The 26,498-nt window shown below is 31.5% G+C and overlaps 2 protein-coding genes across 3 annotated transcripts; one reads left to right on the top strand and one right to left on the bottom strand.

Annotated features, from left to right (window-relative positions):
* Positions 1-2,101: 2,101 nt before the first annotated feature.
* Positions 2,102-8,932, bottom strand: LOC139491178 (gamma-soluble NSF attachment protein-like). The gene is made up of 2 exons (XM_071278635.1): positions 8,780-8,932; positions 2,102-4,750 (listed from the first exon to the last, which is right to left on the bottom strand). Exon 2 carries the CDS (start codon positions 4,741-4,743, stop codon positions 3,799-3,801), a length of 945 nt encoding a protein of 314 aa, XP_071134736.1. The 5' UTR covers positions 4,744-4,750; positions 8,780-8,932; the 3' UTR covers positions 2,102-3,798.
* Positions 8,933-9,096: 164 nt separating this feature from the next.
* Positions 9,097-23,329, top strand: LOC139491179 (transmembrane protein 50B-like). Of its 2 annotated transcripts, XM_071278636.1 has the most exons (7): positions 9,097-9,311; positions 12,334-12,446; positions 13,568-13,635; positions 14,311-14,409; positions 15,612-15,650; positions 17,550-17,607; positions 20,622-23,329. In XM_071278636.1, the coding sequence occupies exons 1-7, from the start codon at positions 9,216-9,218 to the stop codon at positions 20,665-20,667; spliced, it is 519 nt and encodes a 172-aa protein (XP_071134737.1). In that variant the 5' UTR covers positions 9,097-9,215; the 3' UTR covers positions 20,668-23,329. The 2 variants fall into 2 exon arrangements, with proteins under 2 accessions (XP_071134737.1, XP_071134738.1); XM_071278637.1 differs by lacking the exon at positions 15,612-15,650.
* The last annotated feature ends 3,169 nt before the right edge of the window (positions 23,330-26,498 follow it).

Genomic DNA, 26,498 nt, shown 5'->3' with positions numbered 1-26,498 from the left:
TCTGGTCTCTTGCAAAGAGTTGTTTCAATACAACATCTTCTTTTTGATGTAGACGGCAATCAAAAACAATTAATGGATTATAGGCTTTTGGCCTGAATCTCAGAGGCGGGTCCAAGGGTTCATAGATTACAATAGAGTTACATTAAGGCTAGAGAATATGCGTATACAATGAACATGTATCTTAGTGCCGTCAGTAGTATTACAGTCTCTTTAATGTAAAGACATAAAGATGAAGAGATACTTCTTAATATTAACTGAATTGCTTTCTTCGATTATGTTTTTTTTTTGTTTGTTTAATTTTAAAGGTTTATAGATTATGCTTAGTTTCCTAGAACATTACTGTCTTTCTACTGTGATGCCAAAATCGACATGATTGGTAATTCTGGTACTTTAAGCACCTTGAAGTCTATACCAACCCATGTGCATTTCATTGAAATTTTGACTTATTTCGGAAAAGACCAAAAGGACCATATTTATATTCCCCAGTTACCTTTGGCGTCATCGGTAAATTATGCAATTGAGGAAAGCATCAATCATCAACCATCAACCTAACCTTAGACATTTGCTTTGTTTCTTTTATCATGTCTTTTAGTTATCAATAAAAAATTGAAACGTTTCACAGTTGATACTTAACAATTTCTGGACCCCTTTATTTGTTAATGACACGCGTACGTAATAGCTGATTGTTGGCTGCTTAACGTTCAAGATAAGCACAAAGTAGCAACACATACTATATGTAGGTCCTGGAAGGAGGCCCTCCGGAATTACGTCATGGAAGTTTGGACTGGCACTGGATAAAATGAGGTATATTGAATTAGGACACAAATGTTGCCTTTCAACAGGCCATTTATGGACCTCTCAAAATGTTTTTCATGGATGATGGTTAGTATTAAATAGCACGATTAGCTCGGTGGGTTTTTTCTAATCATGTTTTAATTTTACCTAAATTGCCTGATTCTTACAAAGACTTGCACTTTAAAAGGAGAGGGTTGGGGCTCACATGTTTAATCCCGCCGCATTTTTTTCGTGTCGGTCCTACGTCATGGCTTGTATAACATAGGTTATATAGATCTGTCATATATTTTTTCTTTGATAAATAATCCATAACTTATAAATAAATAACCGTTAGCTTTCTCGTTTTTATTTTTTCACATTTTTTTTATATTGGTGAAAAGGAAGTCATACTTTTTGAAACTTTATTTCCTATGGAATATATTTATTAACTGTTCATTTCATCTGGAATAACGTTGAAAGTCCCAATTTTCAATAGAAACATTCCTATCAGATGTACACTGGTTAAACACTGCAATTTTGGCTTTGGGTGACTGCTGATTTAAGTTCAACTATTTTGACTAATTTAACGGATAAACATTTACAATAAAATACAGAAAAAAGGGTCGCAGAGACGCAGACATCATCTCGAATACCTTGACAAGAAAGTGATTTGTGACGGTTTTTTTGTCAACGAACTGTACAGTGATTTTTTAAAAATGCACAACAAACGCGACACATTTAGTGGAACGAACAATACAGTAAGAGAAAACTTATTTACTATGATATTGCGATTATTCTTAGTTCTAGGGAACATTTGAAGGCATGTAGTAATTCAAAGCATAGTTATTTGTTATTGCTTAAGGTATTAATACGCAAAGGTGTATGCACGAAAAGATATTCAGCATTGTTTATCTCATAAAACGTATGAAATTGCACCATGTCTGTGCGTTTTGCATCTATCAGTTTTATCAAACGTTCTATGCAATATCTAAAACTAACAACAATTGTGTAATTGAATAAATAAACTAGCATGCACATTGACATATTTATAAATACTCAAATAAGTTCTAGAGAGGCATTCCAAATTGTTGTCATCCTAAATATTGTCCTGATTATCGCTTGGAACGCGTCAAAGTCCGGTTTCATTTGTATAGGGGTTATACGGGGTGATACAGCCTACACATACCCAACTTTAACCAGGGTTTTACTGTTGAATTGGGAGAAGTCCAGGGATCATATATTTCTGTACTCCAGTCTTGAGTTGCTTAAATTTGATTCATAAGATAACTTTTTTTGGTAATGATCATGAGTAATGAAGACAATTGTATATGAAATAAATCTAATGTAACTACTATATATGATATCAATATTAACAAGAAATAGTGATTCTTTACCGACTCAAACCCAAATATGAAAATATTTGAAATTTGGAATGATAGAGTTGTGTCCCTTTGTTCATGATTGTACTTATTTTCCTTGAAGTTCAGTATTTTTGTTATTTTACTTTTTGTCCAAGTTGTCCTAATCTAGCTTGAATACAACTTTTTTATACGAAAGAGTTAAAAAGTTATCATACTTGTAAGCCATTTTAATGAACCATTATAAAATTATTGTCTTTATATGATCAGTTCATTGTTTATTTTGTTTGTTTTATGAATATATATATATAATTGTATTGTACAAACATGGTTTCAATAACTGATAAGTCTATCCTCCATTGAGATCCTTAACTTTGTAAATAAGAGTGCACATGCTGAAATGTCTCGCCTTCTTTACCATGTTTACTAATTATTGATATTATGTTGATAGTCCTAAATAATATTAAAGCTTTACTACAACTATCACATAAACTTAACATGAATCAAGAAAATGAGGTCAAGTTCATATAAACCAAACAAGAAATACATGTACCCCTTACAATCATTCAATACACTAATTATATTTGACCAATTGTTATACTTTCTAAGAAGCAGACTTAACCAAGAAAAGTAAGCATTGGCCACATGTACAGATCCATGAAATGAGGTCAAGGTCAAGTGAAACTGTCTGACAGGCATGAGGACCTTGCAAGGTATGCACATACCAAATATAATTATCCTGTTACAAACTATAAGAAAGCAATTAACATTACAAACAGTCTTAACTTTTTTTTTCAAGTAGTCACTGATCCATGGAAATGAGGTCAAGGACAATGGATATGTGACAGACAGAAACTTTGTAACATGAGGTATTCATATACAAAGTATGAAGCATCCAGGTCTTCCACCTTCTAAAATATAAAGCTATTAAGAGGTTAGCTAACGCAGCCGCTGGATCACAATCCCTATGTCAAGCCTTTTGCAACAAAAGTCGCAGGCTAAACAATATAACTATGTATATCTGTTAAAATCATTGTGTCTTTTTAATTAAGAGGAGTTTGACAGTAAACCACTGTGTTGGCTGTTATCAGCATTTAGGCATTTGTTGTAAACTGTTTATGCAAAAATCTAGGTGTTGTTAACATGTTTACAGACCCCCTATTGCCACCCTCCCCATTACTCATGTGACTAAAAATTGACATAAAAGAATTTTACAAATTAATGTATTCAATTTAAAACCTGTGCAAAATCTTAGCTTATTTGAATTTTTCTTCAAACAACATCTCTAATTGGAATGTATAATCCCTGTTTCTTTTCTATATGTGTAAAAAAGGCAAAATAAATTTAACGAAATTAAAACTGTAGAAAAATCTAGGAACAGACCTAGAAGACCCTGAAGTAAGTAATGCATATGAATGACTATATATCCTATAACATTTTGCATATAAATACACATATCTACAGATATATATATCATTTTCTAAGACATTGTATGTGAAAATTCAAAATTAAAATCAACTAACATCAACCAATTGGAATAAATAGAAAATAACAAAAAAAACTTACAATTTAAAAAAAATCACAGTCATGACAGTATAAATTAATTTTCAATAATCTGTTAATGAAACTAACATTGCACATTGGAATATATTTTTAATAATCTTTATCACGTTAGTCCTCCTTCAAACTCATCCTCATCATCATCTATTTGAACCCTTGACTTTCCTTCTGTCTCTGGGACTGATTTACCACTACCTTTCTTTCCTATGCCCCCTGGTATAACCATAGATTTGGCTAATTTTGCAAAAGCATTATCCATAAATTTGATGTAGGGTCTGGTTAAAACCTCTACAGCACTTTCCTCGTCCCCATCATTATAAGCAGACAATAATTCATCAATAATCCCAGCTTCTTCTGATGCTCCAAGTGTACCATGGCTCATTGACTGTTGAAAAAATTTCCCTGCTTCAACTGGATCCCCATTATACAAATAAACTAGAACTACACCAACCATACATCTGTTAATCTTTGGAAAGTTCTCGCTCTGAGCATGGAAATCAATTTCTTTCTTCAAAGCCTCCAATGCTTCTTCGTACCGTTGTTCCTTAATTAATAATAAAGCCGATTTCCCAATAAATTCAGCACATCTTCTTGGATTATCTTCAAGTTCAGAAATATCACAAGCATTTCTGTACAATTCTGCTGCTTTTACCGGATGTGACAGTTCTACAGATTTTGCTGCTTTCTCTAAACATAATGCCGCTGTATCGGGAGTACCATTCTCTTGGAACAATCTTGCTGCCTTGGTTAGCATATTGACACAATCCTCAATCTCCTTGTTTTCTTTAGCGATAAGTCCTGCTTGTTCATATGATTTTCCCGCATGGAATGGTGAATTCATTTTGCACTGTATTTCTGCTGTTTTGACATATGCTTGTTTAGCTTCTGTTAACATCTTGGCATTTCTATAGCAAGTAGCTGCTTGAGTATACTCTGATGCGGCTCCATCTAAATCTGGAGTCCATTTCATAAAAGATGTCTTGAGACATTTTTCCGCTTTGCTTAAATGTTCTTGTGCTTCTTTTTGTCGTCTTTGTTTTGCATCGGTCATTTTTTTCCTATAAAATAAATAAACAAAAATAATATAAGCAATAAATGAATGAATGTACATGTGCAGTAAGTTACATGTACATGTATTAAAGAAAAAAAAATGTAAAACAATTCAAATGAAATAAAAAGAAGTCTGAGTTGTGTCAATAAAAAATAAATAACAATAAATGTTATATCATGTACAAAAATGTATATGACAGCATTTTGTTCAAGGATGGTTGACTTTCTAAAATTGTTTATTATCTGACCCCTTATTTTATTGATTTAGTATTTACATTGTGCATGTTGTGTCATAGATCAAATTTATTTGTTCAGTGTATATTCACTTAATTGTTTTCATATGTTTTTTGATCGAGTTAAGCAATTTCAATTTATATTTTATATTAGTATACTTCACCTCAAAATGCCATATTTTGATTGGCTCATACGAGGGTGTTAATTTACTCTATCACATGGCTGAGCGGGTGACAATTATTTTGAATGTTATCATTTCTTCCAGACCAATCAAAAATCGATAATTCAATTTTTGTTGTTTTTTCTTATGCCTGTAACCTTGTTATGTACGTCACGTCATAGAAAATACTTTTAAAATAAAATTAATCTGTAAAAGACAATAACGATATGATATGTAGGACATTCAGTATAATAAATTAAATAATACATAGCTGACAGGGTGATAGAGCAGATTGGTACCCCTCGAAAAGGCATTGTCAACCTTGGCTTTATCGCGGTTGAAAATGTTTTCTCTAGGTAACAATCTACTCTATCACCCTCTCATCTATGTGTTATTTACATGTATATAGTGTGTCTTTCTATGTTGTGATGTTACACTATTGTTTCAGGTAAGGGTGAAGGTTGGTACCTATGAAAAGGTTTAAACCTGCTGCATTTGTTTGCAACTGTCCTTAGTCTGGAACCTGATGATCTGATTTCAGTTGTTGACATTTGTTGATGTGGTTCATAATTGTTTCTCGTTTTTTATTTAGATTAGAATGTTGGTTTTCTTGTCTGAATGGTTTTACACTAGTCATTTTGGGGTCCTTTGTAGCTTGCTGTTTGGTGTGAGCTAAGGCTCTGTGTTGAAGACCTTACTTTAAGCTATAATGGTTTACTTTTACTTATAATGAGACTTGGATGGAGAGTTGTCTCATTGGCACTCATACCACGTACATCTTCTTATATCTACATAAAAACAATATGAGAAACAACAACTGAATAACAAGCTTCTGACTTCGAAAAGGCATAAAGAGAATGTGGCTGGTTATTCATATTAGTGATACAGTGGTCTCCCAAGAAATTTAATACAAAAGAAATTTGCTCATAAATTTTTTATAATCACTTATACTGGCTTAACTGTCCAGAGTGTTAAATATTTTTATTTCTGAAATTGCTTGTTTGTGTGATTTAAAACAAAAGTATCTATTTATGTGAAAACTTTCAATTTTTCAAAGTGGAATCACTTAAAAATGTGATTTTGAAATCACTTGCATAAGACATATTACCCTAACTGGCCTCACTTACATGTATCATGCTTATTAGCCACAAGAAAAATTTAAGCAACAAGAAGTTAGTATCAAGTAGAAAAATAGTAGCAACAAGAAGTATCAAGTAGAAAAATAGTAGCAACAAGAAAGTTTATTTACTATTCAAGCAATAGATTTATAGAAAATGAATCATCTGATTTAAACTAATAAAGGGTCCATAAAAATGGAGAAAATGGCAATTACTTTTTTTAATAAAAGAAATGTGCATATTAACAGATTCTTTTTTGGCATTAATGATCATGATGATTGTATACATTATATATATACTGTTCATCGCAATAAGTCAGTCTGTTGTGCAGATTTCTGTATCTTTTATCATGAGTTTATACATGTACATGTATATAATCTAAGGGAGTTCATAATCAGTTTACATGTAAAACAACTTGAACAATTTTTTATGGGGTCAAATCAAAAGCTGTGGAAGGGTTACTTAAATACTAATTCTGTGTAAACCTTGTTTAATCCTGTTTTGTTTACCAGTCCCTGGTTAACTATTTTTTTTAATACTCTAGCTAACATTTATAACTTTGACAAAGTGAACAATTTTTTTTTTATCATCAATCATTTTGTCAACATGGTCAAGACAAAGACTCGTCCCAATAGATAAAAATCTGAATTCCTGAATTTTTTGTTTAAATTCTGTTTCACATTCAAACTAAATCCTGAACCTAAAAATGGACAATCCCTGATTCCCGATAAATAGTCAGGGGTACTACAGTACTTGTACAACTAATCTTTATTTATTAGAAGAAGTAAATAAAATATACTTATATAAGTTAATTATAATGTTTGAATAATCTCCCCTTAATTTTTCTAAAACATTCACTTTTATTTCAAGTGATTTTGTTTTACAATCCCACAAAAATTCCATGGTTTTGAGATGTAAAATCATGCCTTTAACAATTTTTCTCAGGTAAGCTCAAAATTTTTCATATGAGTTCAATGTTTCATCTCATTAATTCAACAAAGAAACAGATTGGACAATTAAAGATCTTTAGCATTTGTACTTGTAAGGCTTTAAAAAAAATTGCTCCTTGGGGGCTTGTAATGTAAAAGAGCAGTGTTCTGAAGATAACAGACTAATGAGATTTTCATTGTCCATGAAATTACACTTTAATGATTAGTAAAATCGACATCTGCAAAGGACAGAAAATTCTAAATTCTTTTAAGAATTCTAGAAAAAAAGATAGGTTGACTTTTTTACTTGTATAAGTAAAAAAATCTAAATGTCTATAGCTGAGGTACATAACTAGGCCAAAATTAATTTACTTCTACAAGTAAATATAATACACTTGCATAACAATGCATAAGTATCCTACAAATCAACTCCCAAAGTATATATTTAATTTACTTCTTCAAGTAAATAAAAATTACTTGTACAAGTAGTACCCCTGACTGATATTTTAGGTCTGGAGTCAATTTCATAAAAATACTTACAATTTGAAGATTTATAGTAAGTATACTCACTGAATTGTCCATGACTTACGGTCAATCTTAACATTAAATCATTTTGAGAAATTGACCCCTAGTCTCCCCTCATTAGATTTAAAATCAGTTTTATGACCCTGCATTGACTCATGTTATAAGCAATTAAAGGCCAAAAAAGGATTTGATGAAACCTGAAATACAAAATTTCACTTTTATGTATATATCAGGTAAAATTTATTTAAATTTTGGACATTAGGATTTCCTGTATTAAGCCTGGGATATCGGGATCAGGACTCCTCCTACCCCCTCTCTGTTGTAACCTTAAACGAACCATTATCATTTTAAAAGTTCCAGTTCAAATTGATATGTTGCAATTCTTTTAATTTAAACATAAGTTCCTTACGGAGATGTCCATCTTGAATTACTAGGATATTTAAAATTAGATCACCAGTAGTTAAATGAATAGTAGTCCAAATTATTATGACGTCTTGAAATGCTACAATTGTGTATTCAGTGGTGGATTATGGGGGGGGCCCGGGCCCCCCCTTTTCTGGGAAAAATTTGGTTGATTATATAGGGAATCACTGAAGTGTGACCGGAGCGGGCCCCCTCTTAGGCAGTCAGTGGGCCCCCACTTATGAAAATTTCTGGATCCGCCACTGGTATTACAGGCAGGGAGGCGTCAAAGCAAAAATTTAAAATAATATTCCAAGACGTCATAATTATTTGGACTAGATGAATAGAGGTCTTTTGAATCTGGGACAGTTATACTACTTAGTATATTAATTAGTCAAAAGTTTGAATATATATATACCATTATACGGAGACTTGAAACAGTCAAATCTGTCCCAGAAAAAAATAAAATAGCCTTGCCAGACGTCATTATTATTTGGATAAGTATGTTGGTACTTACAGTAATTTTCTCAGTGAAAACACAGTAGTTTTTATAGAATTATTATTAAGAACCTTTTTTAGAGGCTAAAAATGTTGGTAATCAATATCAATATTTCAGCTTTTCTCTAATAACTTACTCTATGTTGGTTTACTTCGACCATAAACACTTACAGGTAAATAAATATTTAGTGTGGTCTTTTATAAACTGGAATCGCCTTGTTCTAACACAACACTCAAACAAAGTCTTCTACTTCTTCGTGTTCGTTTCTCCCCATAGGATGTTGAACAGTTACTTCCCTTTATCACTCTTCTGTCATTTGGTCTACTTTGACATTTCCGGAAAGAAGCTTTGCGCAAAAAATCTAAACAAAATCTTTAGAGCAATTTCGCAGTATTTCAAAACAATAAGATTGACAGCCACATGTCTCCTCACTTATAAATACTTATAAAACTCGTACCTTCCGTTTTGACAGATTTGAGTCATAATCGTTTGCAGAATTCGTCATCCAAAAACACGTATTTATAAACACATCAGTCACCTGCAAGAAAATTGACATTCATTTTAACATCCTGTGTGCTTTTCGATTCTTTATTTAGCTGTTCAGTCATGTCTGGATTTTTAGATAACTGCAACCCAAGATGTGAATGTATAGAATTGGGAGATAGGAGAAATTTATTAGTCTCAATTGTATCAGGATGCTTGGTAAATTTATTAATCTTGGGTTTTAAAATATGAACAGGGTACAATCTACATGTACCAGGTGGGTCTCATTGGGGTGTAAGCGTGACGCGAGATTGCCGATTTTTTGTAAGCGTGACACGTGAAAGTCAAATTATTGTGTGGTGAAAACGGGGAATGAGGTCTAGCGGGTCCCGGGAAATGACAAAAAAATGAGAATTGGTTATGTACATAGTATAAGTGGGATACGGCAATCTGACAAAACAGTAAGCGGGATCTGGGATTGGAACCCCACAATAAGACCCCCTACCAGGTCCCTTCGTGCCCAAAACACTTTCGCACCATACTCGTCAAACCCCCAAGGTTTGCCCCTAGGTCCATACACCTTATCGCTATTCCCGGTTGACCTGAGAATCTATCCGGCTTGAACTATAGACATCATACAACAATCACTTTTCCATTGTGGCGTCAGATATTTTGTATTATTATACTTAACTTTAAAATGCCATATTTTGATTGGCTTATACGAGGGTGTTAATTTACTCTATCACATGGCTGAGCGGGTGACAATTTTTTTGAATGTCACCCTCTTGTCCAGACCAATAAAAAAGATCGATAATTTAAAGGACAATGAATTGAATGTACATCAAGTAATCAAACGCAATGCTTAAGTTCTACGTTTTGGCTCATACTATTATTTGACTCAAAATAAAAAAATAAAACTTCTTGTCTCACTTTTGTTATTTTTTTCTAGTACCCATGATGTTGTTATGTAAATGTATGTGACGTCATAGAAAATACTTTTAAATAAAAGTAAACGGTAAAAGACAATAATGATAGGACATTCAGTATAATAAAAAAATAACACATAGTTTGGGGAACAATCTGCTCTATCACCCTCTTAGCTATGTGTTATTTATATAATGTATATTATGACGTCAAAATTTTACGGGAACCTGATGATGTCCAGTAATGGCAAACAAATAGCGATAAGGTGTTTTGGCACCCTACACATTTTCACCCAATTTTTATTCAAATTATTGCAGATGAATTATTAGATATTTTTATGCCCCACCTACGATAGTAGAGGGGCATTATGTTTTCTGGTCTGTGCGTCCGTTCGTCCGTCTGTCTGTCCGTTCGTTCGTTCGTCCGTTCGTTCGTTCGTCCGTCTGTCCCGCTTCAGGTTAAAGTTTTTGGTCAAGGTAGTTTTTGATGAAGTTGAAGTCCAATCAACTTGAAACTTAGTCTACATGTGCCCTATGATATGATCTTTCTAATTTTAATGCCAAATTAGAGTTTTTACCCCAATTTTACGGTTCACTGAACATAGAAAATGATAGTGCAAATTTCAGGTTAAAGTTTTTGGTCAAGGTAGTTTTCGATAAAGTAGAAGTCCAATCAACTTAAAACTTAGTATACATGTTCCCTTTCATAAGATCATTCTAATTTTAATGCCAAATTAGAGAATTGATTCCAATTTCACGGTCCACTAAACATAGAAAATGATAGTGCGAGTGGGGCATCCGTGTACTGTGGACACATTCTTGTTTTTTATAATTTAGTAATGTTCACATGGTACATGTATGTACATGTATGTACAATATATATACTGTACCAAAAAGAATATATATTTTCCTGATTAAAATTTTAGAAATTATAATATGAAATGTAATTAGTTTTATCAATTTGATGATTAATTATTAAATGTTAATTATGTACAAACATGTACATGTATGATTACTGCTATAATAGAGGATCAACTGAACTTGGCGACCACAATAATCTTATACTTGTATTGTTAACAATACTTATGTATAACTAATGTACTAGTACACTGTATTTAAAAAAAAAAATCAATAGGGGTTTGATATTTTCATATGTATGCGTTTTCTGACCAACTTGTTGGTGTTTTATTTTATTTTAATGCATTAAGCACATGAAGCATTTTTAGTCAGATTATGAGATATAGTAATTGAGACTGTTGCTATACACAAATGTTATACATATATTTCTCTAATTCTACGGAAATTTATCCCTTTCCGAACCCATTGTATAAAAAAATTTAATCAATGTGAGGTTGCGGGTGATCTCAAAAGATCATTGAATGATTTTAAGGGTCATAACCTCTTTAGCTAACTGGATGAATCAAAATATGCTAATAGGTGTTAATGAAATTGACAACTTCGTGGAATGTGAAAAGCACTCGAAGGGGATTTTCGTTTAACCAAAAAATAAAATTTATTTTTTAATCATTAGAGAAACAGATTCTTACATAGTTACTCGTGGATTATTGGATTTAGCCAATCTCGATAGTTAAATTATAAATTTTAAAGTCCTTGCCCAGGCTCTGACTTTAAAATTGATAATTTAACTATCTCGATTGGATAAAAATACAAATGATGTCATTACACATGTTAAAAGTCATATTTATATTTGGAGTTATCTACCTTTTTCATAAATTTTGACCAGCTGAAGCACTCCAATTTTCCTGCATCCTTGAAAGACTCATTGGAGGCCTTGAGCTTTTTTCTGCTCGTTAGTCCAGTACTGGTTGTTTCTCTGACAATTTCTATGTTTTCATTCACAGTTTTATATAATCACATTAATTGGTGCATTCTTGAATACCAACAAATATATTTTGCTTGATTTTTTTGTTTTCTATTAAAACAAAGTGAATAAGAACACAAACACTTAAAGGTGTAGCAAAAAATTTATTAATTTGGTTACTATAATTTTTCATAAAATTTAGACAAAATATTTACTTGGCCCTATGACAAACATATAAAAACTTCAGAAAACTTGAACCACACACATTTTCGGAAATTTTTGGTGGACAAATAGCAGTTTTACTAACACCAATTTTGATAATTGAGAAGCTTAATATTTCACGAGCAATAGAACGTAATTAAAACGTTCAGCTGATTTTTAGAGAGTTATCTCCCTGTAGTATTATGTACCACCTTAATATACATATTTACGTGTGTATGTACAAATGTATCTCATGACTCTGTTTGTTGTGTTAATAGTTTACATTTGATTTCAGTTTTTTACTGGATGGTGGATTGTTATAGATGCTGCAGCAATTTATCCAGATGAAGAACAATTGCACAAAGCCTTTCACACATGTGGTGCGGTAGGGACTATAGCATTTTTCATGTAAGTTTTAAATATATGTAAAATAGAGGTGAAAGATAACAGAGAGACTTCAAAACTCGTAATTGTAAAATATACAGACATTGTCATGGCAAAAAACAACCAGAGGACAAACAACAGTAGACAAAACACATCTTAGAAAATTAAAGACCACAGCAACATAAACCAAAATCCTTCATTACAAAACACATCTTAGAAAATTAAAGACCACAGCAACATAAATCAAAATCCTTCATTACAAAACACATCTTAGAAAATTAAAGACCACAGCAACATCAACCAAAATCCTTCATTACAAAACACATCTTAGAAAATTAAAGACCACAGCAACATCAACCAAAATCCTTCATTACAAAACACATCTTAGAAAATTAAAGACCACAGCAGCATAAATCAAAATCCTTCATTACAAAACACATCTTAGAAAATTAAAGACCACAGCAACATAAATCAAAATCCTTCATTACAAAACACATATTAGAAAATTAAAGACCACAGCAACATAAATCAAAATCCTTCATTACAAAACACATCTTAGAAAATTAAAGACCACAGCAACATAAATCAAAATCCTTCATTACAAAACACATCTTAGAAAATTAAAGACCACAGCAACATAAATCAAAATCCTTCATTACAAAACACATCTTAGAAAATTAAAGACCACAGCAACATCAACCAAAATCCTTCATTACAATACGCATCTTAGAAAATTAAAGACCACAGCAACATAAACCAAAATCTTTCATTCAAAATACCATATGAACTTTCATGTATTGGTTCAAGAGAATAATTTTCAAAACTCAATGGACTAATCATTTACCTGTCCTTAATCTAAAATTTAACTATACATGTATGACTACAGATTAGTACATGCAGCTGTAAATTTTGTGTCCCCCACCCCCAAACAAAATAACTTGACATTTGTCCCATTCCTGTACGTTTTAACATGTTTAAAGATTTAAAACAGTTTTGGATTCACCTTATTCATGAATCATGTTATTTGTGTGGTACAAATATTTTGTTGATATGAAGGATCAAGGCGAACCACATGTTTCTGTGTTCAGTGAATATGGTGAAAACAAAAATTTGAGATGACAATCACATTATTTTTGTGCTTTCAGGATAAATTCTGTATCAAATGGACAAATTAGAGGAGATGCGTACAGCACTGGATGTATGGGACAAACCGGTAAATATTATTCATACTCTTAGCACTTTTATTATGGGGGGTGACATCTAATCTTTGATTTGACAGTTCGATATATTTATCTTCCACTTAACAATTTTAGTCAACGAAAATAAATGTCAATATTATCAAAAGAAGGTGTAAGGTAAATGTCAATGAGACAGCAACCGAATCATATAGAAAACCAGTTGACATCTCAATAGAGGTTTCACCTATACTATGGATTCCTTATAATTTGTTGGATACCCATTTTCTGGATATTGTGGGTACAGGTAGCCACTAGTTTGACTTTTCAATGAATTGTGCATTTTCTGTAGGGTTGTATGCAGACTTGGCAAAACCATGAAATCAAATATCCACAAAATGTTGGTTTTTCTCATCAGTCCACAAAAATAAATGAATTCACAGTTCGCATATTTCTGTATAAATGTCATGTGTAATTCTCAATAATTTATGATTAATTTGCACATTTAACTGTCTAAATTGGAATGATCAGTCTCAACTCACTGAATATGTAGTACTCTACACATGGCATGGTCGTAAATCCTAAATTTATCACCACTGCTCACCAGCAATCCCTTTGTTTCACAGTCAATAATTAAACACCCTTATCAATGTGTTTACTGTAGTTATTTAACAATATTTGATAGATTGGTCTAATCTTTCTTTTTATTACAGGAGCTAGAATTTGGCTGTTTATTGGGTTCTTGCTTGGATTTGGAGCGCTGATTGGTGCTTCTTGGATCCTGTTTGGATTTTACGTGGTTAACAACAAAGGTATTTATTCACAAATAATTTAAAATATGACATTATCAAAAGTTATGCAGAATATTTATTGCAAGCTTTGTATTTATAAGCATGTTGTGTGATCTTCACAGTAAAATTTAATCTGTTTAAGCTCACTTGGCCAATATAAGGATTCAAAGTACAAGGTGAAATATTTTATTTGTGGCCTTATGCTGTTTTCTGCTGTTTGGTTGGGTTGTTGTCTCTTTGACACATTCCCCGTTACCATTCTCAATTTCATTAGGGAATTTCGAAAAAAGCAATCTTTCAAAATTTCAAACTTTGAATTATATAGAGATGTGCTTAAAGTTCAAAAGATTAACCTTGAGGTATATATATATGTACATGTATATATGGTGGCATATTTTTATACTTATTGTATAATGAATGAACGAAAGCACCATAGTCTTTCCTTTCTGCTGGTATATTACCTTAGATATTCTAATGATTTATTCTAAAATATAGATATGATAATGATGATGACAACAAAATATTAGAAGTTTTTAATTTTGGATAAAAATAAAAACAGATTTTCATATTTTGCATTTGGGAAGATTTTATTGCTTGAACATGTTGAAAGTCAAAATCTTGTACAAATAGAACATGGGTTTTGAAATTACCCAAATATTAAAGTTCAGAAAAAAGGATGGATTTAAAAAAAAAAATGATGGATATAAAAAAAAAAAAGATTGATATTTTATCATTTTTACTCTTTAATCAGTTGACTAAAATGCAAAACGCACAAATGATTTCTACTTAAAAGCTATCAGTTTTCTTAAAAATAAAAAAATTCTGATACATACTGTTATTGGGATAATTTGCTCATAGCGGGTTTTTATGCCCCACCTACGATAGAAGAGGGGCATTATGTTTTCTGGTCTGTGCGTCCGTTCGTCCGTTCGTCCGTCCGTCCGTCTGTCTGTCTGTCTGTCCGTTCGTCCGTCTGTCCCGCTCCAGGTTAAATTTTTTGGTCAAGGTAGTTTTTGATGAAGTTGAAGTCCAATCGACTTCAAACTTAGTACACATGTTCCCTATGATATGATCTTTCTAATTTTAATGCCAAATTAGAGTTTTTACCCCAATTTCACGGTCCATTGAACATGGAAAATGATAGTGCGAGTGGGGCATTCGTGTACTGAGGACACATTCTTGTTTCAATCCTGTATTAACTTTAGTTGTTGATTTTTAATAAGATATGTATAGGAATGTAACTGTCACAACAACACCTATTGGTAAGTATACAAAGCTATAACATGCATGAAAGGTATTATCCTTCCTCTAAAGCAAACTATTACAAACTTTTTTTAGGACATATTTTATTGCTTCATTTATTTTCAGGTATATTCTAAAATATAAATCTGATGTTCAGTAGTTGTCGTTTGTTAATGTGGTTCATAGGTGTTTCCTGTTTCTCCCTTTTTATATAGATTAGACTGTTAGTTTCTTGTATGAATGGTTTAAAGCTAGTTTTAGTAATTTTTTGGCCCTTTATAGCTTGCTGTTCGGTGTAAGCCAAGGCTCCCTGTTGAAGACCGTACTTTGACCTGTAATGGTTTACTTTTACAAATTGTGACCTGGATGGAGAGTTGTCTCATTGGCACTCACACTACATCTTCTTAATTCTATATATATGATTAAACTTATTTCAACAGTATCTACCTATTCTTTATTAAAATACCATTAAGAGGTCAGTGATATTATTAAAAATGGCGAGATTCGGTCCGTCTGTCAATACTTTGTAATGACCTTGCAGCCACTTCCTGTTTAATGTACAAGAAAAATTTTCTTTGAACCTTTCATGGTTTCTTTCAATGGGATTGGTTTAAATTTGGTCTACAGCTTGATAATATCATATAATGTGTAAGAAATTTTTACAACCATTATGCACCCACTTCCTGTTTGCCGAAAGTTTTATATTTGTACCCGGAAAATTTTCTTCAAACTTTTATTTGCCTCAATTCTTTTTAAGGGTATGGTTTTATATTTGGTCTGCAGTCTGATAATGTTGAGTTGTTGTGTGTTAGCAATTTTAAGGTCTGCCATGACATGCATGAATCCATTTCCTATGTACAACATTAAACATGCTGAATGTTGAAGGAAAATATTTTGACAAAGTTTTCTTGGCTTCAATATGATTTTAGGGAATTGTCAGATAATGTTTATAAAGCTTCAGTGTGCATGTTACTACCTCCATTAATATTGCATTCAGTGATGCATGTCCTGGCATGGTATTGGTCTTGTGTCGTTTCAATCTAATTAAAATTAGTTCTCCCACTAGCTCCTCGTTGATTATGTTGCGTCTGGGAGCAACAAGGAGCAAGTGTGGAGAACTAATTTTAATTAGATTGGTGTTGTTTTTTATAGGGTTATTTATTTTTTATGTTTATCTTGGTATAGAAGAAAAAGATGTTTTTATTCTCCATTTTATAATGGATTCACATTTAAAGAGCATAACATTACATATTATACAGTATTTTAGAGAACAAAAAATAATAATCAAGTATGCATACACAGAAAAAATATTTTAACATTATAAACATTAACAAACAGATGTCTAAAATAGCAACTAACAACAACCAATCTATGAAGGTATGGATCAGTTATATATATACAAAAAATAAATGTATATATATATGTATGTATGTAGGTGTAATACCACTAACTCATAGTTAGTACATACTACATAACATCCATTTGCATACGAAAAAGGTTATAAAAAATTATTCCATCGAATTTGACAGTTGTTGTACATTAATCATACATAATATTACATTTTAATGCAGTAAAACATTTCTGAGTCTTAGACCTAGATCTTGGGTCTTTCAATATGTGCCAAAAGTTATCCCAAAATGAATTAAAATCAAGATTTTCATGGTAAGATTGCATAATTATGAATAATGATATGATTTATAAATGTGTAAAAAAATAAAACTTGTCGATTATCGCAATAAGAAGAACTCACATTTTCATATCTGAATGTAGATTTTCATGAAATCCCTATGTTTAAATCTTGACAATTTTTTTTCCAATCTTTAAAACATGCAATAATAAATGCACACAATCATTTCTGAAATTAAAGAACAACATAATAAAATAAGATTTATATCAACCAACTCTATGTTTAATTTCAGATAAACCAGAGTGGGCAGGTGTAGCAATATTCTTACAGAATGCATTGATATTCTTCAGGTAAGAATTTATAAACTATTTATTATCTTTACAGGTTTGAATATCTTTTTGAGTTCAGTCTCTTTAATCTTAAGAATAGTCTGACAAAAAATGATATTAAGAGATGATACACAAGTGATTTTTCATACATAAAGACTCAATAAGATTAACATGCATATCATATATGTTTAAATGTAAATCATAAGTTATGTACATGTAAGTACTACCAAACTCTAGACCTGTTAAGATATCAAATCATATTATACATTTTTTTGGTATAATGTACCACATATCATCTAAAGGGGTAAAATTCAAATTTCCTTACATCATCATCATTGACATGCCAACTAAGATCATTGAATAACTCTTTAAAACAAGTGTATTGACTCGGTTGACACCTTCAAAATCTTAATTTGGTTAAGCTACAGTAATTTTTGAATGGGGTACATATTTATTATTAAAATTTCTAATTCTGAAAAATATGACGTTTAAAAATGTGAATCATTTCCCTTTGGTTGAAATTGTGAATTATCTCCCCTTGGTTGAAATAGTGAATAATCTTCCCTTGGTTGAAATTGTGAATAATCTCCCCTTGGTTGAAGTTTTGAATAATCTCCCCTTGGTTGAAATTGTGAATTATCTCCCCTTGGTTGAAATTGTGAATTATCTTCCCTTGGTTGAAATGGTGAGTTATCTCCCCTTGGTTGAAATTGTGAATTATTTCCCCTTGGTTTAAATTGTGAATTATTTCCCATTGGTTTAAATTGCGAACTATCACCCATTGGTTGAAATGGTGATTTATTTCCCTTGGTTGAATTGGTGAATTTTTTCCCTTTGGTTTAAATTGTGAACTAACACCCATTGGTTGAAATTGTGATTTATTTCCCCTTGGTTTAAATTGTGAATTATTTCCCTTTGATTTAAATTGTGAAGTATCACCAATTGGTTAAAATTGTGATTCATTTCCCTTTGGTTGAAATTGTGAATTATTTCCCCTTGGTTAAAATTGTGAATTATTTCCCCTTGGTTAAAATTGTGAATTATTTTCCTTTGGTTTAAACTTTCACCCATTGGTTGAAATTATGATTTATTTCCCATTGGTTGAAGTTGTGACTTGTCTCCCCTTGGTTGAAATTGCGATTTATTTCCCCTTTGTTTAAATTGTGAATTATTTCCCTTTGGTTGAAATTGTGAACTATCGGTTGCAGTCTTGTAATTGACTGCTCCATAGGCTTACATGCTAAACAGCTGATCTTTGAAAATAAAAAGATAAAAAATGTAACATAGAAAAAAAATTTCATGTTCATATCATGTATGTACTAATGTGAAAATGTGATTTAATTGAAAAAAAAAGTGGGTCATGCCACGAAGAATAAAAAGTTACGTAACCCTGAAGTCAAAACATTTTTTTCTTCTTTCTGTTTGCTGCTTTTACTAGGCCGAATCACTTCCAGTAAACATGATATCCTTCCACTTTCCTGTATTGATATCCCCAAAAAGATGCAAGATTTTTTAAAAATCTATATATATATGTTTCAATTCAGCATAAACCTATAATCAAACAGAAAAAAATGTGTCCAGAAAAAAAATCCAAAAAAAATGGACTATTTAGTTTCCCTCCATGTTTTGACATGCACGGAAACTGGAGTTGTAATACAAGACTGGTACCTATCACCCATTGGTTTAAAATGTGAATTATTTCCCTTTGGTTTAAATTGCAAACTATCACCCATTGGTTGAAATGGTGATTTATTTCCCTTGGTTGAATTGGTGAATTTTTTCCCTTTGGTTTAAATTGTGAACTAACACCCATTGGTTGAAATTGTGATTTATTTCCCCTTGGTTTAAATTGTGAATTATTTCCCTTTGATTTAAATTGTGAAGTATCACCAATTGGTTAAAATTGTGATTCATTTCCCTTTGGTTGAAATTGTGAATTATTTCCTCTTGGTTAAAATTGTGAATTATTTCCCCTTGGTTAAAATTGTGAATTATTTTCCTTTGGTTTAAACTTTCACCCATTGGTTGAAATTATGATTTATTTCCCATTGGTTGAAGTTGTGACTTATCTCCCCTTGGTTGAAATTGTGATTTATTTCCCCTTTGTTTAAATTGTGAATTATTTCCCTTTGGTTGAAATTGTGAACTATCGGTTGCAGTCTTGTAATTGACTGCTCCATAGGCTTACATGCTAAACAGCTGATCTTTGAAAATAAAAAGATAAAAAATGCAACATAGAAAAAAAATTTCATGTTCATATCATGTATGTACTAATGTGAAATTGTGATTTAATCGAAAAAAAAGTGGGTCATGCCACAAAGAATAAAAAGTTACGTAACCCTGAAGTCAAAACATTTTTTTCTTCTTTCTGTTTGCTGCTTTTACTAGGCCGCATCACTTCCAGTAAACATGATATCCTTCCACTTTCCTGTATTGATATCCCCAAAAAGATGCAAGATTTTTTTTAAATCTATATATATGTTTCAATTCAGCATAAACCTATAATCAAACAGAAAAAAATGTGTCCAGAAAAAAAATCTGAAAAAAATGGACTATTTTGTTTCCCTCCAGGTTTTGACATGCACGGAAACTGGAGTTGTAATACAAGACTGGTACCTATCACCCATTGGTTGAAATTGTGATTTATTTCCCCTTGATTGAAATTTTGAATTATTTTCCTTTGGTTTAAATTTTGAATTATTTCCCCTGGGTTGAAATTGTGAATTATTTCCCTTTGGTTAGGCCTTTAGATTTGTATACAAAAAATAGACCAGAGAGATTTGATGTTTTTTACTGAACCAAACAATATCTGAATCAACAATTATTGAATATTTAAATTGAAGTTGGGATGCTTACTTTACTTTAAAAACAAAGATTTTACATACATAACTTGATATAGACACTTATATATAGCTGGAAACCTAATGTAAACCTTTACATGTTGTTCTGTCTGAAATGGTGTCTCATTGATGTATACTACACTTCTCTCTACTTGTAAAAGTATATAATAACTTATATGTCATTATAATTTTCAGTTCCTTGCTGTTCAAGTTTGGGCGGACTGAAGATCTTTGGGGATAGAGGAAGCTTATGAGGAAGGATAATTGATGTTACTGTGACCCATTTTTTTATAAATTGTGGCTTATTTTATGTCATAAAGCTATCACTAGAATCAGTGGAGAGATATTAATTCTCACGATTTAAAAACAACAGTGAATGTCAGATCGGTTTCATTTTTCTGTTCATGTTACTTTTGCATGGCAATGTCATTGTATACAGTATTGTGGTGTCTTCAATATTTTGGAAGCTTTGTACATAGTGACATGTAAAGTTTTCTTGTGACAATTTGTATGATGTACAGTAAATTCAGAAATTATTGCAATGTTTTAGCAATGCAAATAATCCGCATGGTTCGGTATTGCAATACATTTTGTACTTAGAACTCGCATTGTGATATTTGATCCATATATTTATATCCAGATTTTCCTGAAATGCAATATTTGATCTTGCAGTGTTGTCCTTTCTTTGAAAAGGGTAAAAAATTCTGAATTTTTAATATCAAGGATGGAACCAGTTGATTTTATCTGTACTTGCTAACATACTGTATTCCTGAGAGATTGCATTATGTTTCTAAAAATAGCTTATTTCAACCATATTCTATCACTTTATTCAAAAGTAGATCTATTGAATATTGATAAACACATTTTTGCAGCCAAAGACAACTGTTAGAGCCATTTACTATTTATTTCTTTTCTAGATTCCATCCCTTTTATATAAAATAAATAATCATAAAGATTAAAATCTTATTGTGTCATGTGATAATGTTTTAATATACATTTACAAACTTGCAGTACATGTCTCTCATTTTGTTTAAATAGTTACCTACTACCTTGATATATAATACGCAAATTGCAGTGGAGGATTTTTTTTATTTCTACATTGGATGTGATAGAGGCATTTACACTTTTGGATATTTATGTAAATTTTCTGGAAATGACCCTAGATATTGGCCTGAAATTTTCTGATAATGATATACATGTATTGTACAAAAGCAAAAAATATATAACTTCAAATCATATTATTAGTTCTAAGTTCTTTGACTACAGTTATTCTGTGTCAGAAACCTAATATGTGTCAAATATTTAATAACAATCCAAATTCAGACCTGTATCAAGCACGAATATTGTGTCCATTTTTGCCCCAACTGTTCAGTGTTGGACCTCTGCGGTCTTATCCAGCTGTGCTCAGCGAAGCAATTTATTTAAATTGTGATTTAAAAATAAAACTATTTTTTTTTGTTATTTTGAGTAATGGCAATCAAATTTGCATACAAGTATAATATGCCTCCTGAAAAATAATTAAATATTAAAATGTGGTCCTGCAACTTATGGTAGTATTTGTCAGATTCATTTTGCCAATTAAGATATATGATGTGATCAACATCTAATGAAAAATTTTGCTAAAACTTAATTCTATCAGCCACTTGGAAATTCCAGAGAGATCAGAGTTGATGCTCTATGTTGAAGGATTCACTGTAACTTTGACATGAAGAACAGCAATTAGAGTATTATTCCAGCACTTTAGATTTATATTGTGCTTAGTGGTTTAATGTCATGAATTAATATTCTTTGGATTTTCATTTGCAATGTTACTGATAATGATTTACATTGAAATATATATACATATTGTTATATAAGCATTGAAACTTACTCAAATGGGAGTAGAATAGCTGTGAAGAATAATATGCCATATTTGTTTGTCATGGTTTGCACATTACTATTTTGATGAACAAGAATGAAGCTGCATAGTAACTTATTAAATCTCTAATTTTTTGCATGTTATTATATTAATTGGATAAAAATTTTATCAAATGAAATATCTCATGAATTTGATGTTAATATGCTTAAAAATTGTATTTATTCCATGACTGTTTAAAATGTATTTTCATGTAAATATATTCAAGTTTATTAACTAGATTTTTTTTTAAAGTATGTATAATTCAAACCTTTTGAGTGCTAACGTATTATTCAAAACTCATTGTCGCATTATTGTTGCTTTTACTCTCTTAAATGATATTACTCATTCATACAATTTATTATTGCTTAAGTGTAAATTGTGTATTTTCACACTTTTTCAATCAGCTCGAAAAATGCAGTACATAGATTATTCAAAAAACTTTTATCAAATCATTTTTTTGTAAATGATAAAAGGTTTGGCAGAGAATATGGATTGCCTCACAGATACAACATATTGTTCATGTTGCTTATTATTTTAAAGGTCACTTTTCATTTAAATAATCAACAAGCTAATAAAAAATAAGGTCTTTGTTTGACATTCGCTATCCCACCAGCTTGATTTCACCTTCACATTTCAAATGACCCTAAATTATGAATATTCATTACATAAAGTTTTCTCCAATCAGAAACCAGTATGAGTGTATTCAGAAATTGACATCAAATTATATATCTCATTGGGCTGTTTCCCTTTTAAAGATGTAAAAAAAATGGAAGCTTAAATATGATTGGTTCAAAATGTCTATGTCTTGGGATCATTGAAATGTGACCCAATCTGCAAAATTATAAAATATTTATGACAATAGTGTAGTGAGTGGAAAACTGAGATGTCATTTTGATCAGATTAATAGATCAAATAATATTTCTTATCATTGACCACTCATGTTTTCATTGATTTTTTAACTAAATGTTTGTTTTAATATCCATAGAAAATAAATAATTTATGTTAATGAGCTTGTTTAAATTTATTGGTTATATTCAGTTAGTCCCAATGCCTCAAAAAGCACTAAAAAGGCTTTAGACGTTCCAGCATTCTGGGACTTTATTATGTGTAAGGTAAATAGAATATAAAAAAAGAAGATGTGGTATGATTGCCAGTGAGATAACTCTCCACAAGAGTCCAAATGACACAGAGAATTAACAGTTATAGGTCACCGGATGTCCTTTAACAATTTGCAAACCCCATACCACATTGTCAGCTATAAAAGGCCTTGAAATCAAAAAGGTAAAACAATTCAAAAGAGAAAACTAAAGGCCTCATTAATGTACAAAAAATGAAAGAAAAACATATGTGGAACAGCAACAAATGACAACCACTGAATTACAGGCTCCTGACTTGGGACTGGCACATACATACAGAATATGGCCCGGTTAAATATGTTAGTGGGATCCCAACTCGCACCCTATTCTGGGACATAGTGTGACAGACTGACAGTACAACATAACGAAAGACTATAAAATTCAGTTGAAATAGGCTTAACTCATCAGATAGATACAAATAGAAATACATATAAAAAAAAAAATGTGGACGTGTACCTCCAAACAACAAAAAGACACTATCTCAGAGTACTTGCAGTTACTGACAGCTAGCTAGTTCAAAGCCAATAACAACTTATGTAAATAATCATGCATCTTAGACTAAATTATCAATAAGTACACATCCAACATCCAAGGGATTAAGACTGAAAGTCATAAACAGTGAGAAAAACATGACCTTGTACATGTGCAATGCCAAGATTCAGGAGTCAACAGATTGTAGATTCATGAAAGCGCATACGAACATAACAATACTATTTAGTTTGCTTTAAATTTACTGATCACAAATTCAATATTAATACCAAATAAAAACAATATTCAAAGATCTAATTACAGTGTTGAATTGGTAACCTCTTAGAATAAGTTTGTTTAAATGAGTTATGAGTTTACCCGGTAAATGAATAAAAAGTCACAGAAAAAAATGTCACCAAGAAAAAAGTCACAAAATCCAGAGGAAAAAAAGTCACAGGGAAAAAAGCTACAATATATGTTTGAGTAAAATTATTTATCAGAAGTATGTTGGAATGCACATGAAAAGTCACTATGTACATGTACAGTACTGGTACATGTAAATGCAATAAATAATTAAAACTGGAGTATTTGAATTCATACAAAAAGTCATAATATATATATGTATCAGATCAATTATTTTAAGTGGCACATTTTTATACGACCACAAAATTTTTGTGGTCATATATTGCTATAACGATGTCCTTATCAGCGTCATATGAAGACACTTGGTTTCCAAACAATAACTTTGGTATTTATAAGTGAATAGAAATCTATGAAATTTTTAAACACAAGGTTTATAACCACAAAAGGAAGGTTGGGATTGATTTTGGGGGTTGTGGTCCTAACAGTTTAGTAATTAGGGTCCCAAATAAGCATTTTTTTAGTATTTATATGACCGCCAAAAAATTTTGGGGATTGTATAATGGTATGATGTTGTCGTCTGCATCATTCGAAGACACATTTGGTGTCCAGTCACTAACTTTATTTAAGGTAAATTGATCTCTATGGAATTTAATAAGAAGGTTCAATACCACAAAAGGAAGTTTGGGATTGATTTTGGAGATGATGGTCCCAACCGTTTTGGAATTGTGGGCCCAAAGAGGCCCAAAACAAGTATTTTTCTACTTTCAGGATATTAACTTGTGTATAAGTATTTCGATTGCTCTGAAATTGTACCACAATGTTTAATACCACAGGTTAAAGGTTTGGATTGACTTTGGAGTTTATGGACCCAAAGGCTTTGGAATTAGGGGACAAAAAAGGGGCCCAAATAAGCACTTTTGTAGTTTCCAGTCAATAACTTGTGTTCAAGTGTATAACTCTCTCTGACATTATACCACATGACTTAGTGTCCATAATACAAATGGGGGGGGGGGGGGGGGGGGGTTGTATGGCTCAATTAATTTAGCAATTCGGGGCAAAAAAGTGGGAAAAACAAGTTTTTGTCTGGTTTAAGGACAATTTTGACAATTTAAAGGCGATGTAAAGGAGGTTAACCAATTCCATTTAAAGATTATTGTTACATATTTGTTTGATTACCTCCCTTACACTGCTTGAAATTTATGTATTAAGAAATGATGATTGTCTTGAGACGATTAGATGTAAATTTATTTTTAGAAGTTACTATAATAATTAATTAATATTAATTTGAACCATGATTGTATGTCATTTTATGTTTTAATATTTTATGATGCATTTAAATGAGTAGTTATTGTTGCAACTCTTTTTGAGGGGATTAATATTCAACAGCATAGTGAATTGCTCAAAAGCAAAAAAAAATTTGGTTCATTAGAATACATTCATTCTGTGTCAGAAACCTATGCTGTGTCAACTAATTAATCACAATCCAAATTCAGAGCTGTATCAAGCTTGAATGTTGTGTCCATACTTGCCCAAACTGTCCAGGGTTCGACCTCTGCGGTCGTAAAAAGCTGTGCCCTTTGGAGCATCTGGTTAGACAATATTTTATGGAATGGTGTATGGATCTCTCTGAAATTATACCACAAAGTTCCATACCAGAAAAGGATGGCTATGATTGGCTTTGGGGAGTTATGGCTCAAACCGTTTAGGAATTAGGGCCATTAAGGGTAAAAACAAGGGTGTCCTAGTAACTGGACCATTACTTTTAAAAGTAAGATTTGGATTACCTCCTTTACAATGCTTTTGAATTATTAAATGGGTAATTATGGTTGCAAACTCCATTGGAAATTTGAATTGAGATTTTGACCATATCTTGATGGAAAGAAATTTATTTTTGGAAAAAAAGGGGAGGGGTAGTGAAAAGAAATTATAGGGGGATTGGGGGGAGGCAATTTTTGCTTAAGAATTCAAAAATTGAAAAGAAAATTTCTTCAAATATTTTTTTTGACCAAAAAAGGGTTGGGTTATGGGGGGGGGGGTCAATTCACAACAGCTTAATATATTGCACAAAATTATAAAACAAGAGGCTCTCAAGAGCCTGAATCGCTCACCTGAATTTTTTTGGTTTAATCTCTCATCAATGATTATTTTGGCTTTTCAATTTATTTATATGTTCTTTGAATCGTCCTATTTTCTTCAAAAGCAAAAAAA

This window comes from Mytilus edulis, chromosome 10 (assembly GCF_963676685.1).
Source record: "Mytilus edulis chromosome 10, xbMytEdul2.2, whole genome shotgun sequence".
In the NCBI taxonomy this organism is placed as follows: domain Eukaryota; kingdom Metazoa; phylum Mollusca; class Bivalvia; order Mytilida; family Mytilidae; genus Mytilus; species Mytilus edulis.
The sequence above is the reverse complement of the archived record's forward strand: the minus strand, read 5'-3'. Positions and strand labels throughout refer to the sequence as shown.

What these genes read in the sequence shown, in the direction of transcription:
- LOC139491178 (XM_071278635.1), bottom strand. Translation starts at nt 4,743, where the DNA reads ATGACCGATGCAAAACAAAGACGACAAAAAGAAGCACAAGAACATTTA.
- LOC139491179 (XM_071278636.1), top strand. Translation starts at nt 9,216, where the DNA reads ATGTCTGGATTTTTAGATAACTGCAACCCAAGATGTGAATGTATAGAA. An exon ending in CAATTGTATCAGGATGCTTG is followed by an intron (nt 9,312 to 12,333) that starts GTAAATTTATTA and finishes ATTTGATTTCAG; the next exon opens with TTTTTTACTGGATGGTGGAT. An exon ending in GGGACTATAGCATTTTTCAT is followed by an intron (nt 12,447 to 13,567) that starts GTAAGTTTTAAA and finishes TTGTGCTTTCAG; the next exon opens with GATAAATTCTGTATCAAATG.